This window comes from Agelaius phoeniceus, chromosome 14, assembly GCF_051311805.1.
Source record: "Agelaius phoeniceus isolate bAgePho1 chromosome 14, bAgePho1.hap1, whole genome shotgun sequence".
Taxonomy (NCBI): Eukaryota; Metazoa; Chordata; class Aves; order Passeriformes; family Icteridae; genus Agelaius; species Agelaius phoeniceus.
The window spans coordinates 4734920-4756984 of NC_135278.1; the positions used below are offsets into that span (position 1 = coordinate 4734920).

General features: G+C 50.9%; 1 protein-coding gene across 5 annotated transcripts in view; it reads left to right on the forward strand.

Annotated features, from left to right (window-relative positions):
- The window catches only part of GABRA3 (gamma-aminobutyric acid type A receptor subunit alpha3), a 120459-nt gene that overhangs the window by 70361 nt on the left and 28033 nt on the right, over nt 1-22065 (forward strand). For all 5 annotated transcript variants that reach the window (XM_077186227.1, XM_077186229.1, XM_054641630.2 and 2 more), the window contains exons 4-5: nt 15666-15733; nt 19664-19884. In XM_077186227.1, the coding sequence (XP_077042342.1) occupies nt 15666-15733; nt 19664-19884 (289 nt within the window). The remainder of the gene's footprint in view (nt 1-15665; nt 15734-19663; nt 19885-22065) is intronic.

Genomic DNA, 22065 nt, shown 5'->3' on the forward strand with positions numbered 1-22065 from the left:
GGTAGCTGGAAGCCTTTTAACCTCCTTCAGTAACCATCAGGGGGGTGCATTTTCCAAGGATTTTCATTAGCTTTAGCTGCTGGAGCACAATGGCTGCTTAAACAGGGAGGGAAAAGTGGAAATCAAAGGGCACACCTGCCGAGGAAAAAATGGGGGCCATGCTCTCAGTGGTGGAAAATGAGTTTTCAACTCCAAGAGGCCCTTTGGAATTCCACCTCAGCTCTGGGGATTTGCTCTGGGTGATGCTGACCCCAGCACTGGTATTTCCAATTACTGATGACACAATCCTTGCCCAGAGGTGCTGGCTCCAGGGCAGAGGAGTTTTCCTTGGTGTGCCTGTGAGTGAGCCAGTCCCACCTCGTTTCTGTTCCTGAACAAGGGCAAGCCAAGCCATATATTAAGGAACAAGGAAATTGCACCAGTTAAATTTAAAAAACTCATTTAGCTAAAGCAGTGTAAGCGCCCATGAATATTTATCTGATGTTATGGAAGCGTGCGGACTCCCACCTACTTTATTAAATTGATTTTCAATAAAAATGCAAGTGGAAGACATTTGATTAATGGCTGGTGGGACAGGACAATTAATGTGAAGTCTGGAGTCAGCAAGAAGTGTCCCCTGAGCCTGTGTGTCCCTGCTCCAGGCTGGGCTAAGAAAAGGTTTCCAAACTCCTCCAAGGGACCACAGCAATGTTTATCCACGTGGTTTCTAAAATGGGGTGAACAGGAGCCAGTGCATGGTTTTGCTGAGGTCCTGACCTTGAAGCTGGCATGTGATGTTTGCTCCCAGTGTTCTGATTTTCCATATTTTCCCTGCTTTTCCCACCCCTCGGAGCAGGCTGCACCTGAGAATTAAACCCAGCAGCGAGCTCCGGCGCTCGCACCGGCTTTGAGTGAGGCTCCCTGGGCCTTTGCATATAAACATGCCTGGGATTAGCTCCATCAGCCTCCAGATCTGCTCAGCTCCTACCAATTTCCTGGCTCGGATTTGTCTCCTGCAGGAAGGCAATTTGGAGCTGTAAGGTTACAGCTCTATTAAGGCTCTCCAGCGCGGTGTCCCGCCGGGATCCTCGCCGCGCTGCTGCCGCCTCTTTCCGAGGAGCTGCAGGGAGATGCTGATCGAGGGCCAAGTGAGGGTTCCTGGGATGGGATCCTGCTCACTCAGGGCACCTGAGCAGCCCTGCAGGGCCTGGGAGCTCCCCTGTCCCGGAGGGCAGCAGAGCTGGGGGCTCCTTGCAGCCTGGAATGGGAACTCTCTGCTGGGGTCAGGTGAAAAACCTCTGGGAGCTGCTGTGCGAGGGATGTGATGTCTCCTGGTCTCTGCAGGGTCTGCAGAGCCAGGGGTGCAGGGTTTTGGGATGATGGTTAGGGGCAGGCAGCATGCCTTGTGGGGCAGGGAAGGCTGGGGTTGGGCAGGGAGGTGGCTCCATCTCAGCACCCCTCAGCCTGTGGGGCACAGAGAGGCACCACAATACCGTGAGCCACTGAAACTGCTGCCCAAGTGGCACCAGATAAACCTGGGGCGTGAATCCTTTCCCCAGCCAGGATGGCAGCCCCATGCCCTGCACTGGGGAGCAGGATGAGCACCTCGATGCCTTCAGCCCTTCCCAAGGGGCCCATGGCACCCAGAGGGCTCCAGCCAGATGGCACAGGGAGAGCACCCAGGGGCAGGGAGCTGCAGATGCTCCTGCTGCTGCACCTCCAGCATCAGAGGCTCATACAGTCTCTGCTCTGCAGCACTTTGGGGTTTTCTCCACATGCAGATGGCAGCAGGGAATAGGCACAGACACTCCTGACACAGTTGGGCATTCCCCTGCTGTGCTTGCTTTGCTGGGGAGCTGGGCACGGACAAGAGTGATGAGAACAGAAAGGAATTAAAGGGGGAAAAAAAGGGGGAGCAGATGCTGGGCATGAACAAGAGTGATGGGAACAGAAAGGAATTAAAAAAAAAATAAAAGGGAGTAGGTGCTGGCAAATAACTGCATGGCAGAAAAAGAGAGGGAGAGTTGTGGTTGAAAACAGAAGCTGAGGAAAGGCAGATTGGCAGGCAGCATATTTCTGGAGACAGCTTTCTCCTCTGTAGGCTGAGTCACCTAAGAAACGTGTCAATAAAACACACTCTCGGGCACTGTCTCTAATAAATATATATTTAAGAGAGACATTTCTTCAAAACTTCTGCGAGGAGATGTCGAATTCTGAAGGGATGGCATGAAAAATGACATCTCCAGTGGAGGCAGAGAGTTGCCATGGGAACTGGAACGCTTTGAACATACATCACTAAAACAAGAAAACATTTTCCCCAGCAAAGGAAATTAAAAATTACATACATCTGGAGGCATCTGCCCTCTGCCTGTCTCTGATGGGACTATCAGAGTACCATGCAGCATATCATAATTCATGTAGTGGGCAGGACTGACAATTCCCTATCGGTTGTTGAATTTTTGTGAGTAACTGTGATAAAAAAGCCTTCCTGTCCTTGGGACAGACAATGCTGGTGTCTGAACAGTGCTGGGGAGGGGGAGATTTAGAGCCAAAATGGAATTTCCTCTGAAATTGTTTTGCTCACCTGGGGATAAAAGAGCAGCCTGAATGCACAACTAAGCCCATCTTGCCATGTGGGCATGAATCCACTGCTGCCAGAGCTTGTTGGCCCCACGGGGCAGCCAGGGACTTTTCCTGGGAGGCAGGGGAGGGCAGGTGAGAGGGGATGTCCTGGAGGAGCACAGTGAGTGTTTGGGGCTCTATCCTGTGCTTTGGAGACTGTTTTCCTGTGCAAGTCTGGGGCAGCAAAGCCAGGAGGAATTATTTGCACCTGGCAAAATAAAGTGTAATTTTTTTTCCTTTTTCTTTCTTTTTTTCCCAGTGCCTTTCTCAGTCTGTGGCAGAGGTGGCACAGGGTGAGCCCAGGAGAAATGCTAAATTGACCAGTGCAGGGCAGTGTGAATTAAATAAGTTTATTTGCACAGTGCTGAAATAAATAAGCACTGGGCATGCAGCTCAGTGACCTGTGCATGACAGGGGACAGACAGCTCAGTGCAGAGCTGGGCTCTGCCACACAGACCACGCTGAGGTGCATGGAAAAGGGAAAGGTTTGTCTGCAGTGCCCTGGGAGTGGAGGTGAAGGATGCCAGAAGCATCACCAGAGGCACACTGTCTGAGGAGCTGATTGAGTTCTCTGCTGAAGGAAATGCCAGCCAGGAGCTAATGGATAAGGAACCAGAGTGCAAATTACAGCTTTGCTCCCTGCTATGGTACTCTTGTATCTTGTCTCAGTACCTGGTGTTGGCCTCAGGGGACAGGCTTGAAAATTAAATGGGCCCTTCCTCTGAGCTGTACAGCAACCCCCAGGAGTCACTTTCTTCTATTTTTTATTTCCATTTTTTGCCCACTGCAGCCCATCACGTGTTCTGGCAGTGCTCAGCCTGCAGAGGAACAGAGATACAGCCAGAGGCACAGGCAGGTAGAACCAGAGCTGGAAGGCAGATGGGGAAACTGAGGCACAGCAGAGCTGCCTTCAGTGCATGCTCAGAGCCACGGTGCAGAGCAGCACTGGTGGGGCTGGAGCCCAGAGCTCAGCCTGCAAAGCTCATGCACTTCACTGAGACATCTCTTTTCTTCCTTCTCCCTCTGCAATAACACACATTTAATGCAGATTTGGTTTGAGTGAAACTGTTTGGGCTGGGGGCCCTCATGACAAGAGGGAGATTGAGGGAATGGAGCTGGGGAAGGGTCTGGAGCACCAGGAGGGGCTGTGGGGGCTCAGCCTGGAGTCTCAGGAGAGACCTTATTGCTCTCTACAGCTCCCTTCAGGAGGGGGCAGGCAGCAGGGGATCAGTCTCTTCCCCCTTCTCTCTTCCCCCAGACAACCAGGGACAGGGTGAGAGGAAATGGCCCCAGCTTGAGTCAAGGGAGGTTCAGGCTGGATATTAGGGAAAAGTTCTTTACCTGAAGGGTTGTAAAGCCTGGAACAGGCTGCTCAGTGGAGTGGTGGAATGACCATTCCTGGAAATATTCAAAGCACACGTGGATGTGGCACTTGGGGACATGGCTTCGTGGTGGACCTGGTCATGGTGATGGGTTGATGGTTGGACTTGATCTTAGAGGTCTTTTCCAACCTTAATGATTCTCTGATTTTTCTTGCCTTCCCCTGTTTGCTTCCTTGCTTTCCAATCTTTGCAGCTGTGTTCTCTGTTGTCTATCAATGATTATCAGGTTGGCAGCAGCAGTTTTGTATTGCACCTTCGTGCTTATCTTTTTCCTGGGGATCTGCCTGATGAATTGCAGAGCTCAGTAATTGCTTTACAAACTCCAAGGATGTTACTGGCACTGATCTGAAGATTCTGTAACTCCTCTCAAAGCAACTGTGGCCTGTTGGGGGGTGGTGATTTCTGTTAAAGAAAAACTTGCTGAGAATGAGTTACCTAAAGGCTCAGTGTTTTTAGGAAAGGGAATAAGCAAAAACCTGCCAGGCCAGTCTGCCTGAGGAAGAAGCTTCAGAGGCACACAGGGTTCATGTAGGTTATGGATAAGCCTGGTCTAAGAAGTGTTTTTCCCAGCTGGGCTGTTCATGTGTGGAGGGATTACAGCAATGTTTTGTTTTGGTGCCTCATCTCTCCTGTACTTGCAGCCTCAGGCACAGCACTGAGGTGCTGAACATGCTGCAATCTTTCCCTGAGGGCTCTGTTCACCAAGATCCTTTGGCATGGCCAGTAAGAGCCCTGTCACTGATCCCTGAAGGGGAGAATGACCTGAACAAGGTCAGCAAGGCAGGCCCAAAGCAGAGCACAGGTGCTGTGCAGGTAACATGGAGGGGGTTTGCCCAATGCTCAGGTAGCAGCCTGGCATGTCTGCCCTCAGGTTACTGCTCCTGCAGCAGAATTCTCCTGGCTTTGGTTTCCTCAGGGCACAGCTGGATGTACCAGCTGGCACCATGGCCCTGCCTGACTGCTCCTCCCCTGTCCACAGGGACCAGCAGGGATTCCCTTTCCCAAGTGCCTCTGGCTTAGCCATCCAGGCAGCCTTTAATACTGAGTACGTTAAATTATGCATGCTAATTTATATTCACACATTTTCCCATTGTATTTATAATATATAACAAACATGTTTATGTGGCATCTCCCTTCCATTAGCACAGGGTCTGGGAGCACTGCAGAATCTAAAAGCATGCTCGTACATACATATTCCTCCTCTGTCTTCCTGGCATCTGAGGGTGTCCTGAGTCCTTAAAATAGTAACGACAGTAGCTTTGTTCATTCTGTCTTAGTTCTGTCTGTGGCAAAAATAGCACAGCTAATTTGTAGGCTCTGTTTGTAGTCTGTATGTGTGAGAATGAGGGGTGTGTATAAAGCCTCCATGGCTGCACACCCTCCAGCAGTCACTGCTTCTGCCTCTTTCTTCTGTCCCTGCTGGAGTGGTTGTTTATCAATAATTTGCACCACATCCTGAGTCTAACCCCTGGATCTGTATCTTAATGTGGTGATAAAAATATGTGCACGTGGATAAAAGGGGGGCAAGCTAAATTAAGTCACATTCTGTGGAGCTTTGTGGAGGGTTTTTAGCCAGGGCTTCTAATGGTGTAAGGCTTATCACACCCATCTTTGCTGCCTTTTGTCTTCCATAAGCTTTAGAGCCTGTGGCTGATCTGAGCAAAGCCTGACAGAAAAGGTGGATAACTCTGAGATTTGGAGTCCCTCCAAGATTTGTGGAATTATGAAGCTGAGTGGAAAAAGACCCAAAGCCGAGAGAGGTAACTAGGTGGGATCAACTGGTGTTAGGCATCAGAAAATCAGGGAGGAAAAGCTGCTCTGAGGGAAGCAGGGTTTGTTGGCTCCTCTGCTGGTAAAGCAGCATCTCTCCTAGGCTGCTCTGCTGGATAGAGCTGTAACCTGCACCCCACACTCTTTGACAAGTGTGAGAAAATGCCTTTCACCAGCATGGGAGGGTGTGAAATCCCTGTAGCACCTTCTGCAGCAACACCTGGGTGTGCCAGGTACACCTGGATCCCCTCAGCCAGTGTGTGCTGAGGCAGAGGGGCAGTGCAGCGAGGTGAGAGCAGAAAGCTGGGCCACCTGTGCTGTTACCCCATGGAAGGGCTGGGGAGGGAGTGCAGTCACTCACCCAAAAGGGACCTACCTGCAGGTGCCCCCTGTGCCTCTCAGCACTGTGCTGAGGAGCCCAGTGTGTCTGAGAGCTCTGCTTTAGGCAATAGCTGTGCCTTGATCCCAGCTCTGCTGGTGATGGAGTTGTGTAGGTGTGGAGAGAGCTCAGCCCTGGGTCAGAGCCACAGGCACATGTACAGACCATTTGCAGACTCCTGAGGGATTTCCCTTCCAAAAACCAAGCTGATCCTCCCTACACAAGCCAAGGAGTTTGCGCCCAGCAATCAGACATCCATCTCTGCCTGAGAGTGTGCCATAAATCCAGACAAGCCACACTCAAGTGGTAACTGGGTCACTTCATGGTCCTGCAGCTCCTTCCTGCAGAGGACATTGGTAGCAGCCATGTGAGAACTCTGCATCTGCATCTGCAGTGGTGTGAGACAGGGAATCAATCTATTCCCTGCCTCAGCTCCCCGTGGCCCTGCTAAGAGAGGGAGCCAGGGCAGGCTGTCTTTCTGAGCCTTTGACAGGCATCATCTCACTTCATCTGGGCTCAGGAATTGAGCACATGTCATTGCAGACCATGCTGATCTCTCTCATCACGTGTGAGTGGCTTTGTTGTTGGCTGTCTCTTGAGACAGCCCCTGGAATTCTTTTGAATTCCTCGTTCTCCCTTAAATATCCAGGTTGAGGGGAGAGAGGAGAGAAGCACAGCTGGAAGTGACACCACATGGGTAGCTGTGTTTACAGATTGGATGATTTCTCTCCAGTCTGGCTGGAGGACACGCAATTGTAGACACTGATGTGCCATCACACCAGAGAGAAGGTAGTAATTAATCACCATGGCTCACAGAGCAGCAACTTGGGAACTGGCTGTACAGCAAATGCTGGCAGTGCCAGGGGATTGGAGCAGCAGCAGTGGGTGAAAAAAAAGCCTGGGCACCCCAGGACTGGGGAAACAGGCTTGATGCTTTCCTGGCCAGCAGCAGATAGCCTTGTTCCCCATCTAAATGTGATGTCCTTTTGATCATAACCCTGCAGAAGTCACTGGAAGCATAACTGAGGGTGTCAGAGCTGTTACACAGACCCAGTTACTCTGGAATCAAGCAAATAGCTGGGCAAAACTGTGTGAGACAAATCATCTGTGACATGGCAGAGCCAGATAAGGATCCAACCCAAAGGTCTTGTTGGCAATCCCCTGCAGGCTCTTACTCACCCCTGCTTTTGCTGAGATAAGACATTTGTTTCAGACATTTATATTGTTTCTTGCCTTACTATGTGGTTTATTCTGCAGAGTACAGATTTCCCAGTGCTCTGTCCTTGGCTGACCCCACTTTGCAGTAGATGAGCATCCTGTCATCTTTAACCACTCTGTCCCAGCTCACCAGCCTTCATGGACCCTCCTCATCCTCATCTCTGTGCTCCCTAGAGAGAGGGAGGTGCCAGCAGGGGTGGTGAGGTGTGGGTGGGCAGAATTACCTGTGGGGTTACCTGTGGGCCAGCAGGGTCTCAGCTGTGTCATGATGCTTCTGCCCAAGTGAGCTTTCCTGGAGATGTGGGTGTTTCAGGTAGCTCAGGGAATTCAATGTTGCTGTTAGCTCTGTCTGGCTTCTGAAGGGCTGGGCCACCTGCCAGCCCCCTGGTGACACTCCTGGCCCTGCTGGCTGCCACTTGGCACTGACAGGACCGAGACATTCTTGCTGCTTCTTCTCAGAAGAAGAACATGTACACACTGCTGTCCACTTTTGGGAAAGGAGCCCGGGCTGAGCTGCCAGACAGGGGTGAATGTCTGTGATAGGAGACTTGGCTTGCACTTCTGAGCAAGTAATTTCATATTCAAGGTTGCTGGGGTGCTGCAACAGCCAAGCAGTGTCTGAAAAAATGTGGTTTTACTTTGGGACTGGGAGTTTGAAGAGGTTGCTCATGAGCTCTGTCTGTGTTGTCTGAGATCCCTCAAGTGATACCCAGCTGAGGAGAGAGAAGGGTTTGTGCTGAGACCTGCCTGCACCTCTGCTCCCCAGCTCTGCTCTCCCTTCCCAGAGGCTGCAGGGAATTCCAGGAGATTCTCGTGGCCTTTTGCCTCCTCTGTTCCCCAGCCTTTCCCTCCTGACCCCAGCAGAGCTCCCAGGATACCTGGTGTGGCAGCACTCCAGGCACAGTAGGGATGTTTGTGGTTGTGACATTAGCAATAGCTCACACTGCTGCTGTGTGGCCTTTTGGGTGGCAGGAGAGCTCTGCCAGTGTCCTTGGAGTCAGCTTTATCCCCTGGCTGGGCTGGACAAGCCCAGGGGGTATCAACAGCACTGTAATGATGTTCACTGCAATATTTCCTTCTTTGCTGCTATTTCTGAGTTCCCTCTGAAAAAAAAAAGCAAGAAAAGCAACTCTGATGTGTATGGGGGAGTCTTGCTGTCCCCACAGCAGGAGAGCAGCAGTGAAGGCCATGTCAGGGCTTCCTGGGGTGGGCTTGGTGATGTAGATGCCTCCATTTCTACAGCTTTAGGTTGTGAAGAGAGGTCACCCTCTCCTCTTGGGCTCCTACCCCTCTGCTTGTGCCTCCCTGTGCTCTCCCAGCACTGGCCTGGAGCTCCCCAGTGCCAGTCACAGAGGAGGTGCCACGTGCCACACCACCCAGAGATGTCCCTCCCTTCTTCAGGGCTTCTCATGCTGCAAGGAGACACCATTCAGCTCCCACTTCCCGAAACAAGGCAGCACCAGAGGTTAAAAACCACCTGAAAAGCCACAGGTGGGGGCTGGGAAAGGCAGCCCTGGGGTGATGGGGGTCAAAGGGAGAGGAGGGACCAGGATGGGGTTTCTGGCTGGGGCTGTAGTGACACCTCTGAAGGTAAGGGCTGCCCAGGGCTGTGGTTCAGCCCAGCTCCAGGGGCTCGTGGAGCTTGTAGCAAAGGTCATGGAAACCTCTTCTGTTCCACAGGCTAAAAGTGAAAGGAAAATTAAATTCCCCCAGTGGGAGGCTGTGAAGGCGAAAAATGAAACACACAAAGAGCTTCTGTGTGCAGCTGCAAAAATTACCTTCTGCTGCTTGTTAATTACTATGGCAAGGAGCTGGGGGCAGCTGTAAGGTGGAAGTGGGTAGTGCCAGCTGACTTCTTGTGTTTCCCTTCCCAGAGATGCTAAGTTAACTGGGAAACACCACCCTGCTGGTTCTGGGTGTCACCCTGGTGTCCCTTTGGGTTGTGTGATGTGGAAGAGAGCAAGGCTGCATCCCCTTTCTTCATGGGGCCACTGCTCTCAGCACAGGCTGATGGGAATCCTTCCCCAAGGGTTTTGTGTGTTTTTTAGGGGACACAGAATAAGGGGACACTGAATAAGGGGACCTCAGAAATTCTTGAGCTGAGGATAAGTGGGGTTGTCTAGGAGGGAGTTAAGAGGCACAATCAGCTCGTTACTGCCCTTCTTAGGCTGTGACCACAGCTGGAGATGGGACATGGGAGCCCAGAGCAGAAACATCTCCCTCCAGGAGCTGACTTGGAGTGGATTGATGGTCTGTACCCCTGGCTGCAGAAAACCCTGAACCCCTCTATTCTCAGCCACGCCGCCCCGCACTGAAACACCAGTGCAGACGGGTTTGTCACCTCCCAGCTCCCTCAGGTCCCCGCACAGCCCTGGAGCTGCCTGGAGCTGGAGCTGGAGCTGGAGCTGGAGCTGGAGCTCCCCATCCCCCGGCTGATCACGGCCTCCCTGACGTCAGCGCAGCATCCAGGAATCCCCTGCACGGAGCCGCAGCGGCTTCGCCCCTGTTTGTCACAGCACGCATCACTCGGGAGCCCCAGCGCCCGCCTGCAGGCACGGCGGCACGGCTGAGGGCACAGCACCCCGGGAGCGGGCACAGCACCCCGGGAGCGGGCACAGCATCCTGGGTGTGGGCACAGCATCCTGGGTGTGGGAACAGCACCCCGGGTGTGGGTACAGCACCCCAGTAGAGGCACAGCATCCCAGTGCAGGCACAGCACCCCGGGTGTGGGCACAGCACCCCGGGTGTGAGCACAACATCCCAGTGCAGGCACAGCATCCCAGTGCAGGCACAGCATCCCAGTGCAGGCACAGCATCCCGGGTGTGGGCACAGCATCCCAGTGCAGGCACAGCACCCCGGGTGTGGGCACAGCATCCTGGCTGTGGGCACAGCATCCCAGTGCAGGCACAGCATCCTGGCTGTGGGCACAGCATCCCAGTGCAGGCACAGCATCCCAGTGCAGGCACAGCACCCCAGTGCAGGCACAGCATCCCGGTGCAGGCACAGCATCCCAGTGCAGGCACAGCCCCCGGTGCAGGCACAGCCTTTGGGACCCCCCGCCTGCCCAGCCCCGCTCAGCACAGCCCCAAACCTCCGCAGCTGACCCACAGCCGGCCGAGCCGGGCTGTCAGGGGTGATTCCTGAATAAAGAGCGCAGGATGAGTGCAGGGCAAGGTTTAACACGAGCCCGCTCCGCCCCCCGTGCCCCCCTCCCCGGATCACTCGCAGCTCCTCAGCCGGGGAGGGCAGAGGCAGCGAGGCGGGGTAATTCGTGTTCCAGCCCTGCCGCTGCTCCCCGCGCTTCCAAGAAGCGAGTAAAAATAGCACTCCGTCATTTTGTAAATAATAGCAGCCAGCTATCTCCTCCCGGGCCGGGGAGTCACGAGCACTTAAAGGGGGATTGCAGGGAAAAGGGGGTGTCTGCCTTGGAACAGGGGGAATTGCAGGGAAAGAGGGGGTGTCTGCCTTGGAACAGGGGCAGGGGGATTGCAGGGGAAAAGGGGGTGTCTGCCTTGGAACGGGGGCATTGCAGGGGAAAGGGGGTGTCTGCCTTGGAACAGGGGAATTGCAGGGGAAAAGGGGTGTCTGCCTTGGAGCAGGGGCAGGGGGAATTGCAGGGGAAAGGGGGTGTCTGCCTTGGAGCAGGGGGAATTGCAGGGGAAAAGGGGGTGTCTGCCTTGGAACAGGGGCAGGGGGAATTGCAAGGAAAAGGGGGTGTCTGCCTTGGAACAGGGGAATTGCAGGGGAAAGGGGGTGTCTGCCTTGGAACAGGGGCAGGGGAATTGCAGGGGAAAAGGGGGTGTCTGCCTTGGAGCAGGGGCAGGGGGAATTGCAGGGGAAAGGGGGTGTCTGCCTTGGAACAGGGGCAGGGGGAATTGCAGGGGAAAAGGGAATGTCTGCCTTGGAACAGGGGGGATTGCAAGGAAAAGGGAGTGTCTGCCTTGGAACAGGAGCAGGGGGGTTGCAGGAGAAAAGAGGGTGTCTGCCTTGGAACAGGGGGAATGGCAGGGGAAAGGAGGTGTCTGCCTTGGAACAGGAGCAGGGGGAATTGCAGGGGAAAGGGGGTGTCTGCCTTGGAACAGGGGGGATTGCAGGAGAAAAGGGAATGTCTGCCTTGGAACAGGGGCAGGGGGAATTGCAGGAGAAAAGGGAATGTCTGCCTTGGAACAGGGGCAGGGGGAATTGCAGGGGAAAGGGAATGTCTGCCCCTGAACAGGGGCAGGGGAATTGCAGGGGAAAGGGAATGTCTGCCTTGGAACAGGGGCAGGGGAATTGCAGGGGACAAGGGGGTGTCTGCCTTGGAACAGGGGCAGCGAGATGGGAGGGCTGGGAAAATGGGAAGCCTGAAACACCTCAGCGACAGCTGCTGCTGGTTTACACCTTGTGCACACCCAGGGAGGTGTCAGACCTGCTGGTGTGGAGCTGTGGGGCTGGAGCTGTCCCTCCCCTCGGGGCTGGAGAGGGCTCTGGGGTACACAAGCTGCCAGATGTGGGGGAGCAGATTGCTGGAGGAGAGGGGAGCTCTCAAAAAGCAGGCAGGTGTAGTAAGTGCCATGGCAACGCTGTGGGAAGGGCGGTGTGGTTTGCCATTTGCATTGCAGATCTGCCCAGCTGTGGGGGATTTCTACAGCTGGGAGCAAGGCAGGAGCAGGCTCTGTACCCTGGTAGGAAGGGGCAGCCCTGGCTGACCTGCAGAGCCTTATTCTGCTCTCACACTTACTCCAAATTGTTCCTGGGAACATGGTTGTGCTGAAGCTTGGGAATAAGCTGAGCCTACAGATGGGCAAAGCCCCCAGACAAGGAAGTCATCCTCGAACAAATGACTTGGGAACATGGCATTCCAATTGGATCTGTAAATTCAGTTCAAACACTGAACCTGAAATCCCTTGCTCTTCCAGTTTCATGTTGGCTCCGGGGTCTTTTTTGCATTCCTGGTGTAGCAGCTCGGCAGGGTGGCTGGAAAGGGCTTGGGCAGCTCACCAAGGGCTCTCTTGGGCAGGGTTGTGCCAATCCTTAGGGCAGACAGACCTGGGCTCTGCTCCTTGCTCTGCTCCAGCTTCCTACCTGAACCCAGCCCCTGCATTTTTGTTTCCCTGGTTATAAACAGGACTGGCAGCATCCACCTGCCACCCCAGCAGCCTTGAAAGTTCGACTCGTGCCTGTAAAAAAATTGAATTACAGGGAAGGATGCTGCTAGGGAATGAAAAATGCCATTTTGTGTTCTGCAGCAGTTCTAGGGAAAGTGCCTACCCCCCTATAATGTCCTTAATTGTTAAATCTTTGGTGAGAACTGTGCAAGATAGCCAAGCTACAGTGCGAGCACATCTATGGCTTGAGCAGAAAATAGGAATTTCCCTGCCATGTCTCTAAGCAGAGGCAGGGGATGCTTTTCCCTCAGCTTTCTCTTGCTGAAAAAGCAGATGCAGTTTAGTTTCATCTCATTCAGGCTCTGGGTGGGCCAGTGTGAGGGTAAGGAGAGGGGAGGCTGCTGGGGCAGCTGCTGGTTTCTCTGCAGGTGGAGGTCTCACAGTCACAGAGCTGGGAGCTGGGCAGGTGCTCTTGGGCTGTGGGATCACAAGGGAAGTGAATCTCTGAGGCTGGAGCTCGCTCTGTTCTGCTGGTGTTTCACTTATCTCTGGATTTCCCAGCTCTGCTGAAATCCCTGCCTGCGTAGCAATGATTTAATTTCAGAAATCCCTCCGGATCCCAGCCAAATCCTGCCCTTAGGAGCACTTATTAACAGGGAGGGTTCAGGCTGCCTTTTGCCATGAGAGGTGCAGGAAGCTCCTTTTTCTCAGAGCTGAGGGACATCACTGAGCCAGGGGTGAAGCCCCAGCTTGTCCCTTTTCTGGGTGCTGCATGGCCTTGCCAGGGGGTAAATCTGCAGTCCAGAAATGGGGGATTCTCTTCAGACATGGGTTGTAATTAGTTATTAATATTAATAAGTTATTAATAGATTATTGAAGTTTCCTAATTCCATTATCTTTGATTGGATTTACCAGTAGATTGAGGGGTCAGGAAGGGGTTTCTGCAGCTCTGTGTCAGCCAGGTTACAGCATGATGAGGACATAAAAGCTCATTTAAGGATTGCAGGATCATATCAAAAGGTGTCCAAAACAAATCCTTTTTGTCTTCTCCTGGCTTCCTGAATCCCTTCCCCTGTGCTTGGACCCTGCAGAGCACATTGGAAAGCACAGAGCCTTCCATGACCCCCTACTGAATTTGCTGCAACCCCAATGGTGGGAGAGAGAATGATGCATCTGACTCCATCTTATCAGAAGGCTAATTAATTACTTTATTATACTATATTATTCTATACATCTAAACTGAATCTGCCAAGCACTCAACCCTGCACACACTGCCCAGAATCTCGTGACTGTCCCCCAACAGTCCCAACACACACACACACCTGGCCCTGACAGGCCAAGGAAACAAAACACCATCACTGTGGGTAAACAATCTCCACATTGCATTCTGCTTTGGCACAAACACAGGCACAGCAAATGATAAGAATTGTGTTTTCTTTCTCTGAGGTTCAGAGGATATGAATCCCAGAAATATTCTTGGGAAGAATTGTGCCTTGCTTTTCTCTGGGAAGAAAAATGTGGGGCTGCAAGCCCCTGTCCCTGTGAGCAGGGCACAGCTCATCCTGCACCTCCCAGGGACTGCCCTCCCTGGCCATGGGTGGCCACAGCTCCTGATCTGCTGTCCATGGCTGCAGAATGGACCCCAGGGAGGGGAGGGGAGGGGAGGGAGAGTTTTGTGTTTTCTCCAGGACAAAATGAGCTTTATGTCACTGCATGGGGTAGCAGAAGGAGCCTCACACCACTCAATGTTCTCTGCTGTGCACCTCATCTGGGGACCTGTTTGGAGGGAGGCTGAGAATACCCTGAGTGTTTCAGCCTCACAGAAGGGGCTCGTTCTGTTTAGATTTCTGGGTGTTTCACAAACTGCACCACATACATATTTCTCTTTAACCTTCTTTTTAGCTCATCAAGATGAGATCAAGGGTTACTTCTATAGCACAATAATATCAGCCATGGGCTGCATCAAAAACTTCTCAGCCATAATAACTAAAGACATGTATATGTATATTTTAGCCATTAAGGAGAAAACCCTGCCAGAATGCATTATCTTATTTTGGGATGTAAAACTTTGAAGCACAAACCTAAGCTTCATAGTACTGCAAAATGACTCTCAGGGGACAGAAGGATTTCCATAACTAAATTAAACAATGGGCTGTCCAGGCTACTTGCAAGGCTGCTGGGATGGCCAAAATTGGGTCCTGTGCATAAAACATGAACTCTGCTTTGCAGCTTTAAATTGGTTCTTTCATTAGGAGAGCAGCTCTGAGCCAGCTAGTGCCACACAACAGCGTGATCTATCCCTAAAGTGGGGAGGATTTATGGCAACTGAGTGCTGAACTCAAGGCAGCTCATCCATCATGTTTTGAGCACAACCCAGTGGGCAGAGCACAGGACTGTAAATCTGGGAAATCACTGTGCCTTGATTTCCCTGCAAAGCAGGGTGGCAGCAGAGGTGTCAATTAGGAAACAAGCCAAAATCCAAGGCAGGAGAGCTCAGTGTGCACGTGCTGCAGGCTGTGCTCAGCACTCCAGCTTATCTGAAGGCATGTGGCTGAAACTGCCCCTGGTTTTAGCAGCTGGGCAGGCAGCAGGGCCCTGTGGCTTTGCAGGGGCAGTGAAGCTGCTGCTCAGCATCCGTGAGGGAATCTCAGCCTGGGGTGCAGGGGCAGCGCGTGACGAGTGAGCAGCAGCAGCAGCTTTGTGAGACTGAGCACTTAGGAGAAGAGCGAGCATGATGGCAGTGAAAGGCAATCAGAATATTGATTCTTTTTACATACAGATAAGCCTGGAGCTGTAACAAACCCAGGGTTCCCTAAAACTGCTGGAACATCGCTAGGCTGTTTATCTGGCTGGGAGACACAAAGGGATTTCAGATTGAAAAGGAGTTTCAAAGCATCAGGGCTTACGTCTGGATTGAAAACATGTGGATCTGGAGCAGGGTGTGGATGATGCAGGCACACAGAGTCTGTAAATATGCATTGTCTGGCCGTGTGGGACAGATTTGTCTTCAGTGTAAGTGTGGGAAGCAGCAGAGCTGCACTGGAGATGAATGTGCCCAATTACCAGTGATAAAATCAGCCCTTGTTTGGGGCACAGAGCACAGTGCTGAGGGTTCAGCAGAGCAGGAATAAACACTATATAACAAACCTCAACGCCTTGCCTGCACAAGGAAATTCAGCTCTCTAATTGCTCTTTTTTCCCTTTTTTTTTTTTTCTTTTTGTCCCAGACAGTGTAACTGAAGTCAAGACAGACATTTACGTGACGAGTTTCGGCCCTGTCTCGGACACAGACATGGTAGGTGCCTCACAGGGAGGGGGGGCTTCCCCTCAGCTGCTGTTCATCTGCGTGTCCCCCCCCATTCCAGGACAATATGGGTAAAAATGGGATTTTCCTAAGTGACAAGAGCTGGTGGTATCTCCATTCCAGGGGTAAACAGGAGTTGTTTGCCAGGTGTGCTTGGGCTTTTTGAAACCAGATGATAACTGGAGGAATGAAGGTGCTCCCTGGGAAGAGGGGAGGATGCCAGAAGCTGGTCTGGTTTGATGGCAGTGTCAGAGACAATGATCCACCATCAAACCATGCCTGAACTGGAGGGAGGCAAAAGAGAATACAGTAGAGGCATGGACTGACTGTGCTATTTTGACATGTTCAGGGAAAATCATTAATGAAAAGGCCTGAGGTCTGAATTTAGGCTTGTATTCCCACAACAGTTTGTCTTCTAATTAAAACAGGACTGTGGAGCATAATTAATAGTGAGGTTTCTCAACAGCAGCTCGAATTCCACATGCACCCAGAGAAGGGCTGGCTGTGGGTGGCTGCTCAGGAGTTCCAGGATGCCACATGAGCACAGTTGTGCATTAAGGACTGAGCCCCTCATGCATGCCCAGCCCCTGAGGTGCCCTGGTGCTGGCATAGCCCAGGCCAGTGGTGGGCAGCCCATGCCATGGAGGGAGCCCATTTGGAGCAGGTTGTCACTGGCTAGGCCAGCCTGGAGCAGTGTCCTGTGGCTCTCACAGCCCCTCCAGAGCTGCAAGGGTTGAATTTCCTAGGCTGGCATGGCCTGAACATCTCTCCAGCTGTCCCACAGCAATCCTGTGCTGGCAAGCAGAGAAGCAGAAAATCTCTGTGTTTCATGGAGTTGCTCACTCCATCACTCCAACCCATGTTGCTTTGGGAAGACCACTCCCTCCAGGGTAAGAAGTTAAGTTGATGTCAGTGTAATCAAGATTATGAACCTCATCTGAGTTCTCCCTCTCTCTCTCCTGCTTTCCTACCACAGCAGAGACCCATAATATATTCAGCAATCGTAGCCCGTGGGGAGTATCTGATAATTACTTCCAAGGTGGAGCATATTTGATTAAGGGAGTGTGTATAATGAACTGTGAAGAAAAAAATATGAGGTATCGAAAAGAGGAAGGTATTCTCTGCAATGTGATTTGACAAAATGAATATAAAATTAGGAAGACAGTTAAGGAATAATAAATTATTTCCCCTCCGTGTGCTTTCGTTCCGTGTATTTTACAAATGCATGGCGAATGTGTTTTAGTTCTGCTGCTAAAAGTGAGGGAGAGAAACCCCATCTCCTCAGGAAAGGGGGAGAGCCTGCTCTGGGGCTTCCTCTCATCTCAGGAGTGGGGAAATCCCTCCCTCCTGCTGACATCTGCCCGGCGCTGCTCCCCTTCCACAGGAGCTGGAATTGCGGAATTGGAATTGTGGAATTGCAGTGGTGGAGGAGAGGCAGGTAAAGCTGCCCTGGGGAGAGTGAGAGCAGCTGCTTACAGAGCCTGGAGGAGGAGGAGGAGGAGTGAAATAGGGGTCTCCTCCAGCCAGATCTCATTAGTTCTTGGAGATCTGTTTCACACCCAGGATAGCTCAGCTACCTTAGAAGGCATAAAATCAGCAGGATGGCTTCTGTGGTAGTGTGGGAAACAAAAAGTTTTAAGAAAAGGCAAAATAACAAAACTCTTTACAAAGAAGAGCCGAGCCAGGTGCAAGAGGTTCTTGCTCCTGGTAAAACACTTCACAAAAGCCATCAGTTTCTTTGGTCTGTTTTTTTTTTTTTTCTAGTAAATCGCTCAGGTGGGGCTTTTTGGCTCCTGTCCAATTGGCTATCCTTAAGTTTGAGGTGAAGTCCCCCAGGTGCTATGAGATGTCTTTTCACCTAATTGAGGAAGTTTCTTTCCTCAGTTTTCTGGGCTTTTTTTCCTTTTTAAGGAGATAAAGGATAGTTTTGTCATTCCATCAACAGGGGGCACATTCCTACAGAGGAGAGGATGTGGAGACCTTTCCACTGAGGTGCTCCAAGGGACTCCCAACCTCTCTGTTGGTTTGGAGAGCGGAGCCTGTTCACACCTGAGGTGTCATCCTGTTTTTCTAAGTTCTTCTAAAGCCTTCTGATGTTTACATTCTTGTTATGGAGTTTCTCATGCACTTTGATGTAAATAATTATTGTTTTTACATTCCTCTCTGGAGGAGGAGAAATTTGATGGGCTGTTGGTTTGTCCAGTGTCATTGGAGTGGTGGCACTTTCATCCTCCAATCCACTGTCACTTTTGAAAGTCTATAAATGTTAGAATCAGAAAATAAAATTCCCTTCTTCTTACTTTGGAGCTCCAGTGTCTGCCTTGTTTTATTTCGTGTCCTATTGTGACACCAGGCACGCCCCAGTCCTTGGGAATGAGCTCTTCCAGCTTTGCCTCAGTCCCAGGGAAATTATCCAAAGGAAAACAAAAATTGAAGGGGATTTTTTTTGTTTTATGGGTGGACTCTGAGGACAGAGTCAGTCTGGATGTTTTCAGTCACTTCTGTAGGCAGAGAAGAGCATAACACGGAACAAAGTGTGCTCCTTGGAAGGGGGGAGTTGGGAATAATGCTTTTATGGAAAGAAGCATAGAAAGGAGGGGAACATTCTGAACATGATTTCTCTTTTCTTCAGGAATGATTCCTAAGCATTAAAGAAGATAAGCAGGGCCTTGGAAGTCATTAAAAAATGTTTTGCTTCTTTGTCTGGCACTTTTTAAATAGAAACAGGGAATGAGAGAGCTCTTGTCCTGATAAGGACTTTTCCCAAACCTCCCAGGATTGCACACAGGCTAATTTCTTTGGGCTTATCCCAAGAAATAATGAATTAGAGATCACTTCCATGAAGGGGCAAAATACCTTGTACAGGGCAGAGCCCTTGAGAATGTAGAATTTCTCTTTCCTTCCCCAGCCAAGATCCAGAAGGTTCATATTTGAGCAGGGGTGTCTCCATGGCCAGGGAGCAGGGATGGATTTATTCACAGAGATGCCTCATTCAGCTGCCATCTGCTGCAAAACCTGTAGGAATTTCTCTGTCCTATAGGAAAGTGATGCACAGCAGTTTTTCAGCACTGCTGAGAAGTGCTGCAGGAAAGAAATCACTCACAATGATAAGTTTGGTTGGTCCTGCGGCCTCCAGGAACGTGTAAATAAAGATTACGAGTCTGCAGCAGCAGGGGGAGGAAGAACAGTTGGGACAGAGAGGTTTTCCAAAGACCCCTCTGCCTCTAAAAGTGGTTTCTGAATCTGCATTCACTGAGTGAGGAGCTGGCTTGGCTGCAGGGTTTCAAAGTGGTGACTTCTAAGTGCCCCAGTTGGAATTTGGACAGGAAATTGGTCTTTACACTGGCAGAAAAAAAAAAAAAAAGAAGGAAATAAAACAAGAAAAAGAAGATAAATGAAAGTCACAGGATCTTGTAATGCCAGTAAAGTCTTCAATTCAATGATTTTCTAAAGGTGGCCTGGGGAACAAAATAACATTAAGACAATGTCATGCAAGTTTATTTCTTTTTTTTTTTTTTTTTTATGAGCAGAGATATAATTACCAGCATCCTGGCCAGATTCCATCTCCAGGATCTTTATTTTTGCCTTCTAAAATACCTGTGTAGCTGCTCAAAATGGCCTTTCTCCCCTGAAACCTCTGCATAGAGGTGGTGGTGCAGCAGGGCTGCCCCAGCTCTGGCCACTGTAGGGGCTGTGCTGCAGCTTCCCTGCAGTGCTCAGAAACACTGACATGCACATTTTGACATCATAGGTAAGTCATTACCCAAAATGTACTGAATCCCACCTACCCTGTACTGCTGTTAACCCCTTCTGCTCATTGCACCACACTTTGTGTCACCCAAGGTGTGCCAAAACCCAGTTTTCTGCCACCTCTTGAGCTGAGTAAAACACAACTTACTTTTCTCTCCTCTCTCCCCAAAGGAATACACCATTGATGTCTTTTTCCGGCAATCCTGGAGAGATGAAAGGCTGAAGTTTGATGGTCCCATGAAAATTCTTCCCCTGAACAACCTGCTGGCCAGTAAGATCTGGACTCCTGACACTTTCTTCCACAACGGGAAGAAATCTGTTGCCCACAACATGACCACCCCCAACAAGCTGCTGCGCCTGGTGGACAACGGCACCCTCCTGTACACCATGAGGTGAGTCTGGCTCTGCAGGGACAGTGGCACCTCCTGTACACCATGAGGTGAGTCTGGCTCACCTGGACAATGCTACCCTCCTGTACACCATGAGGTGAGTCTGGCTCTGCATGGACAATGGCACCTCCTGTACACCATGAGGTGAGTCTGGCTCACCTGGACAATGCTACCCTCCTGTACACCATGAGGTGAGTCTGGCTCACCTGGACAATGCTACCCTCCTGTACACCATGAGGTGAGTCTGGCTCTTCATGGACAATGCTACCCTCCTGTACACCATGAGGTGAGTCTGGCTCACCTGGACAATGCTACCCTCCTGTACACCATGAGGTGAGTCTGGCTCTTCATGGACAATGCTACCCTCCTGTACACCATGAGGTGAGTCTGGCTCTGCATGGACAATGCTACCCTCCTGTACACCATGAGGTGAGTCTGGCCTTCCATGGACAGTGGCACCTCCTGTACACCATGAGGTGAGTCTGGCTCTTCATGGACAATGCTACCCTCCTGTACACCATGAGGTGAGTCTGGCTCTTCATGGACAATGGCACCTCCTGTACACCATGAGGTGAGTCTGGCTCACCTGGACAATGCTACCCTCCTGTACACCATGAGGTGAGTCTGGCTCACCTGGACAGTGGCACCTCCTGTACACCATGAGGTGAGTCTGGCTCACCTGGACAATGCTACCCTCCTGTACACCATGAGGTGAGTCTGGCTCACCTGGACAATGCTACCCTCCTGTACACCATGAGGTGAGTCTGGCCCTGCATGGACAATGCTACCCTCCTGTACACCATGAGGTGAGTCTGGCTCACCTGGACAATGGCACCTCCTGTACACCATGAGGTGAGTCTGGCTCTGCTGCCAGGGAATCCAGGTCCTTCTGCACATGCAGGGACCTCAGGGGGCCTCACAGCAGGGTTTATGCTGGCTTGCACTAACTCTTGTTAGTAGATTTGAGTCCTGCCTGTGGGGGTACAGTTGTGGGTTTCTCTGAGTCTGGATTGAAGGCACTGGAGACAGTAGTTCATGTTGGGACTCAGGTGTTTATTGTTTCTTATCAGTAAAGCAGTCTCACTACTGTGAGTTCAGCAGCAAGGCACAAAATGGCCAACAATCTCTTGTTACAAGGTCTTTTAAGACTAAACTCTCCAATTAAGAACTGACACCTGGATTATTTTCCCTTTTAACTCAATAACTGATCCCAAAGAGCCCACAATGGGCACTTTTCTGCCCAATTAAAAAATGCCACCCAAAACCAAGAAGAAGAAGGAAGAAGAAGCATAAGGAAGAAACCGAGGACAGCACCCTGTGCCCTCCATCTTGCTTCCATCCACAACACACTAAAAATCCCAAAACCTCAATTTCTCACCAAGTGACACACCTGCACTACTCTCTATAATCTATTTCACACTTTTGTGGATTCCAGTCTATCTTGAAGTCTGGGAAACTTTCTCCATGAGTGAGGGCCAAAGTCAGTGCTGCCCTGGGGGTCAGGGCACCCCAGAGCAGACACAGAAATATTCCCAGTACCCTGGGTTTCCACACCTACCCTGCTGCTTTCCATGCTCTCCTTGTTTCCTACCTATGGACCATCACTGATCCTCAGCTTGGTACATTTTTACAGGTAGATTTTCCCTCATCATTCACATTGATTTTTTTTTGCTTTTATGTGCTGAGGTAGATGTGATCTATAGTTTGTGAGGTGCAACCTGGTTTAATTTTCTTCCTGACCTGTGATGGGATATGAATCAGGTAGCCAATGTTGGTATGGGAACATTAGGCTGAGAGAATTTGCTATTCTCCAGCAGCTTAAGAGATCTAAATTTGTTCAGCATGTTAGAGCAGAACCATTTCACACATCTAATGAGACCAAGCTTGCTTGTGACAACAATGGGGTTGTTTTTTCCCACTTTGTGGAATTAAAAAAATCCAAATCTATGTGATCGATGCACATCATTAGGGAAAAAACCCAACAAACAGCTAATTAAAAACTGTGATTTGGAGAAGCCAGGGTTGCAGGAGTCATAGGTTGTAAATGAAACAACAAGCTGCTGATAAATGCACAAGAAAGGTATTGAGTTGGTTTTGGCAAGGTGTAAATCTTTGTTTTAAAAAATTATTTTCTCTGTCTCCATCTCCAAGCCAATCCTAACTAATAACAGGCTTCATTGTGGA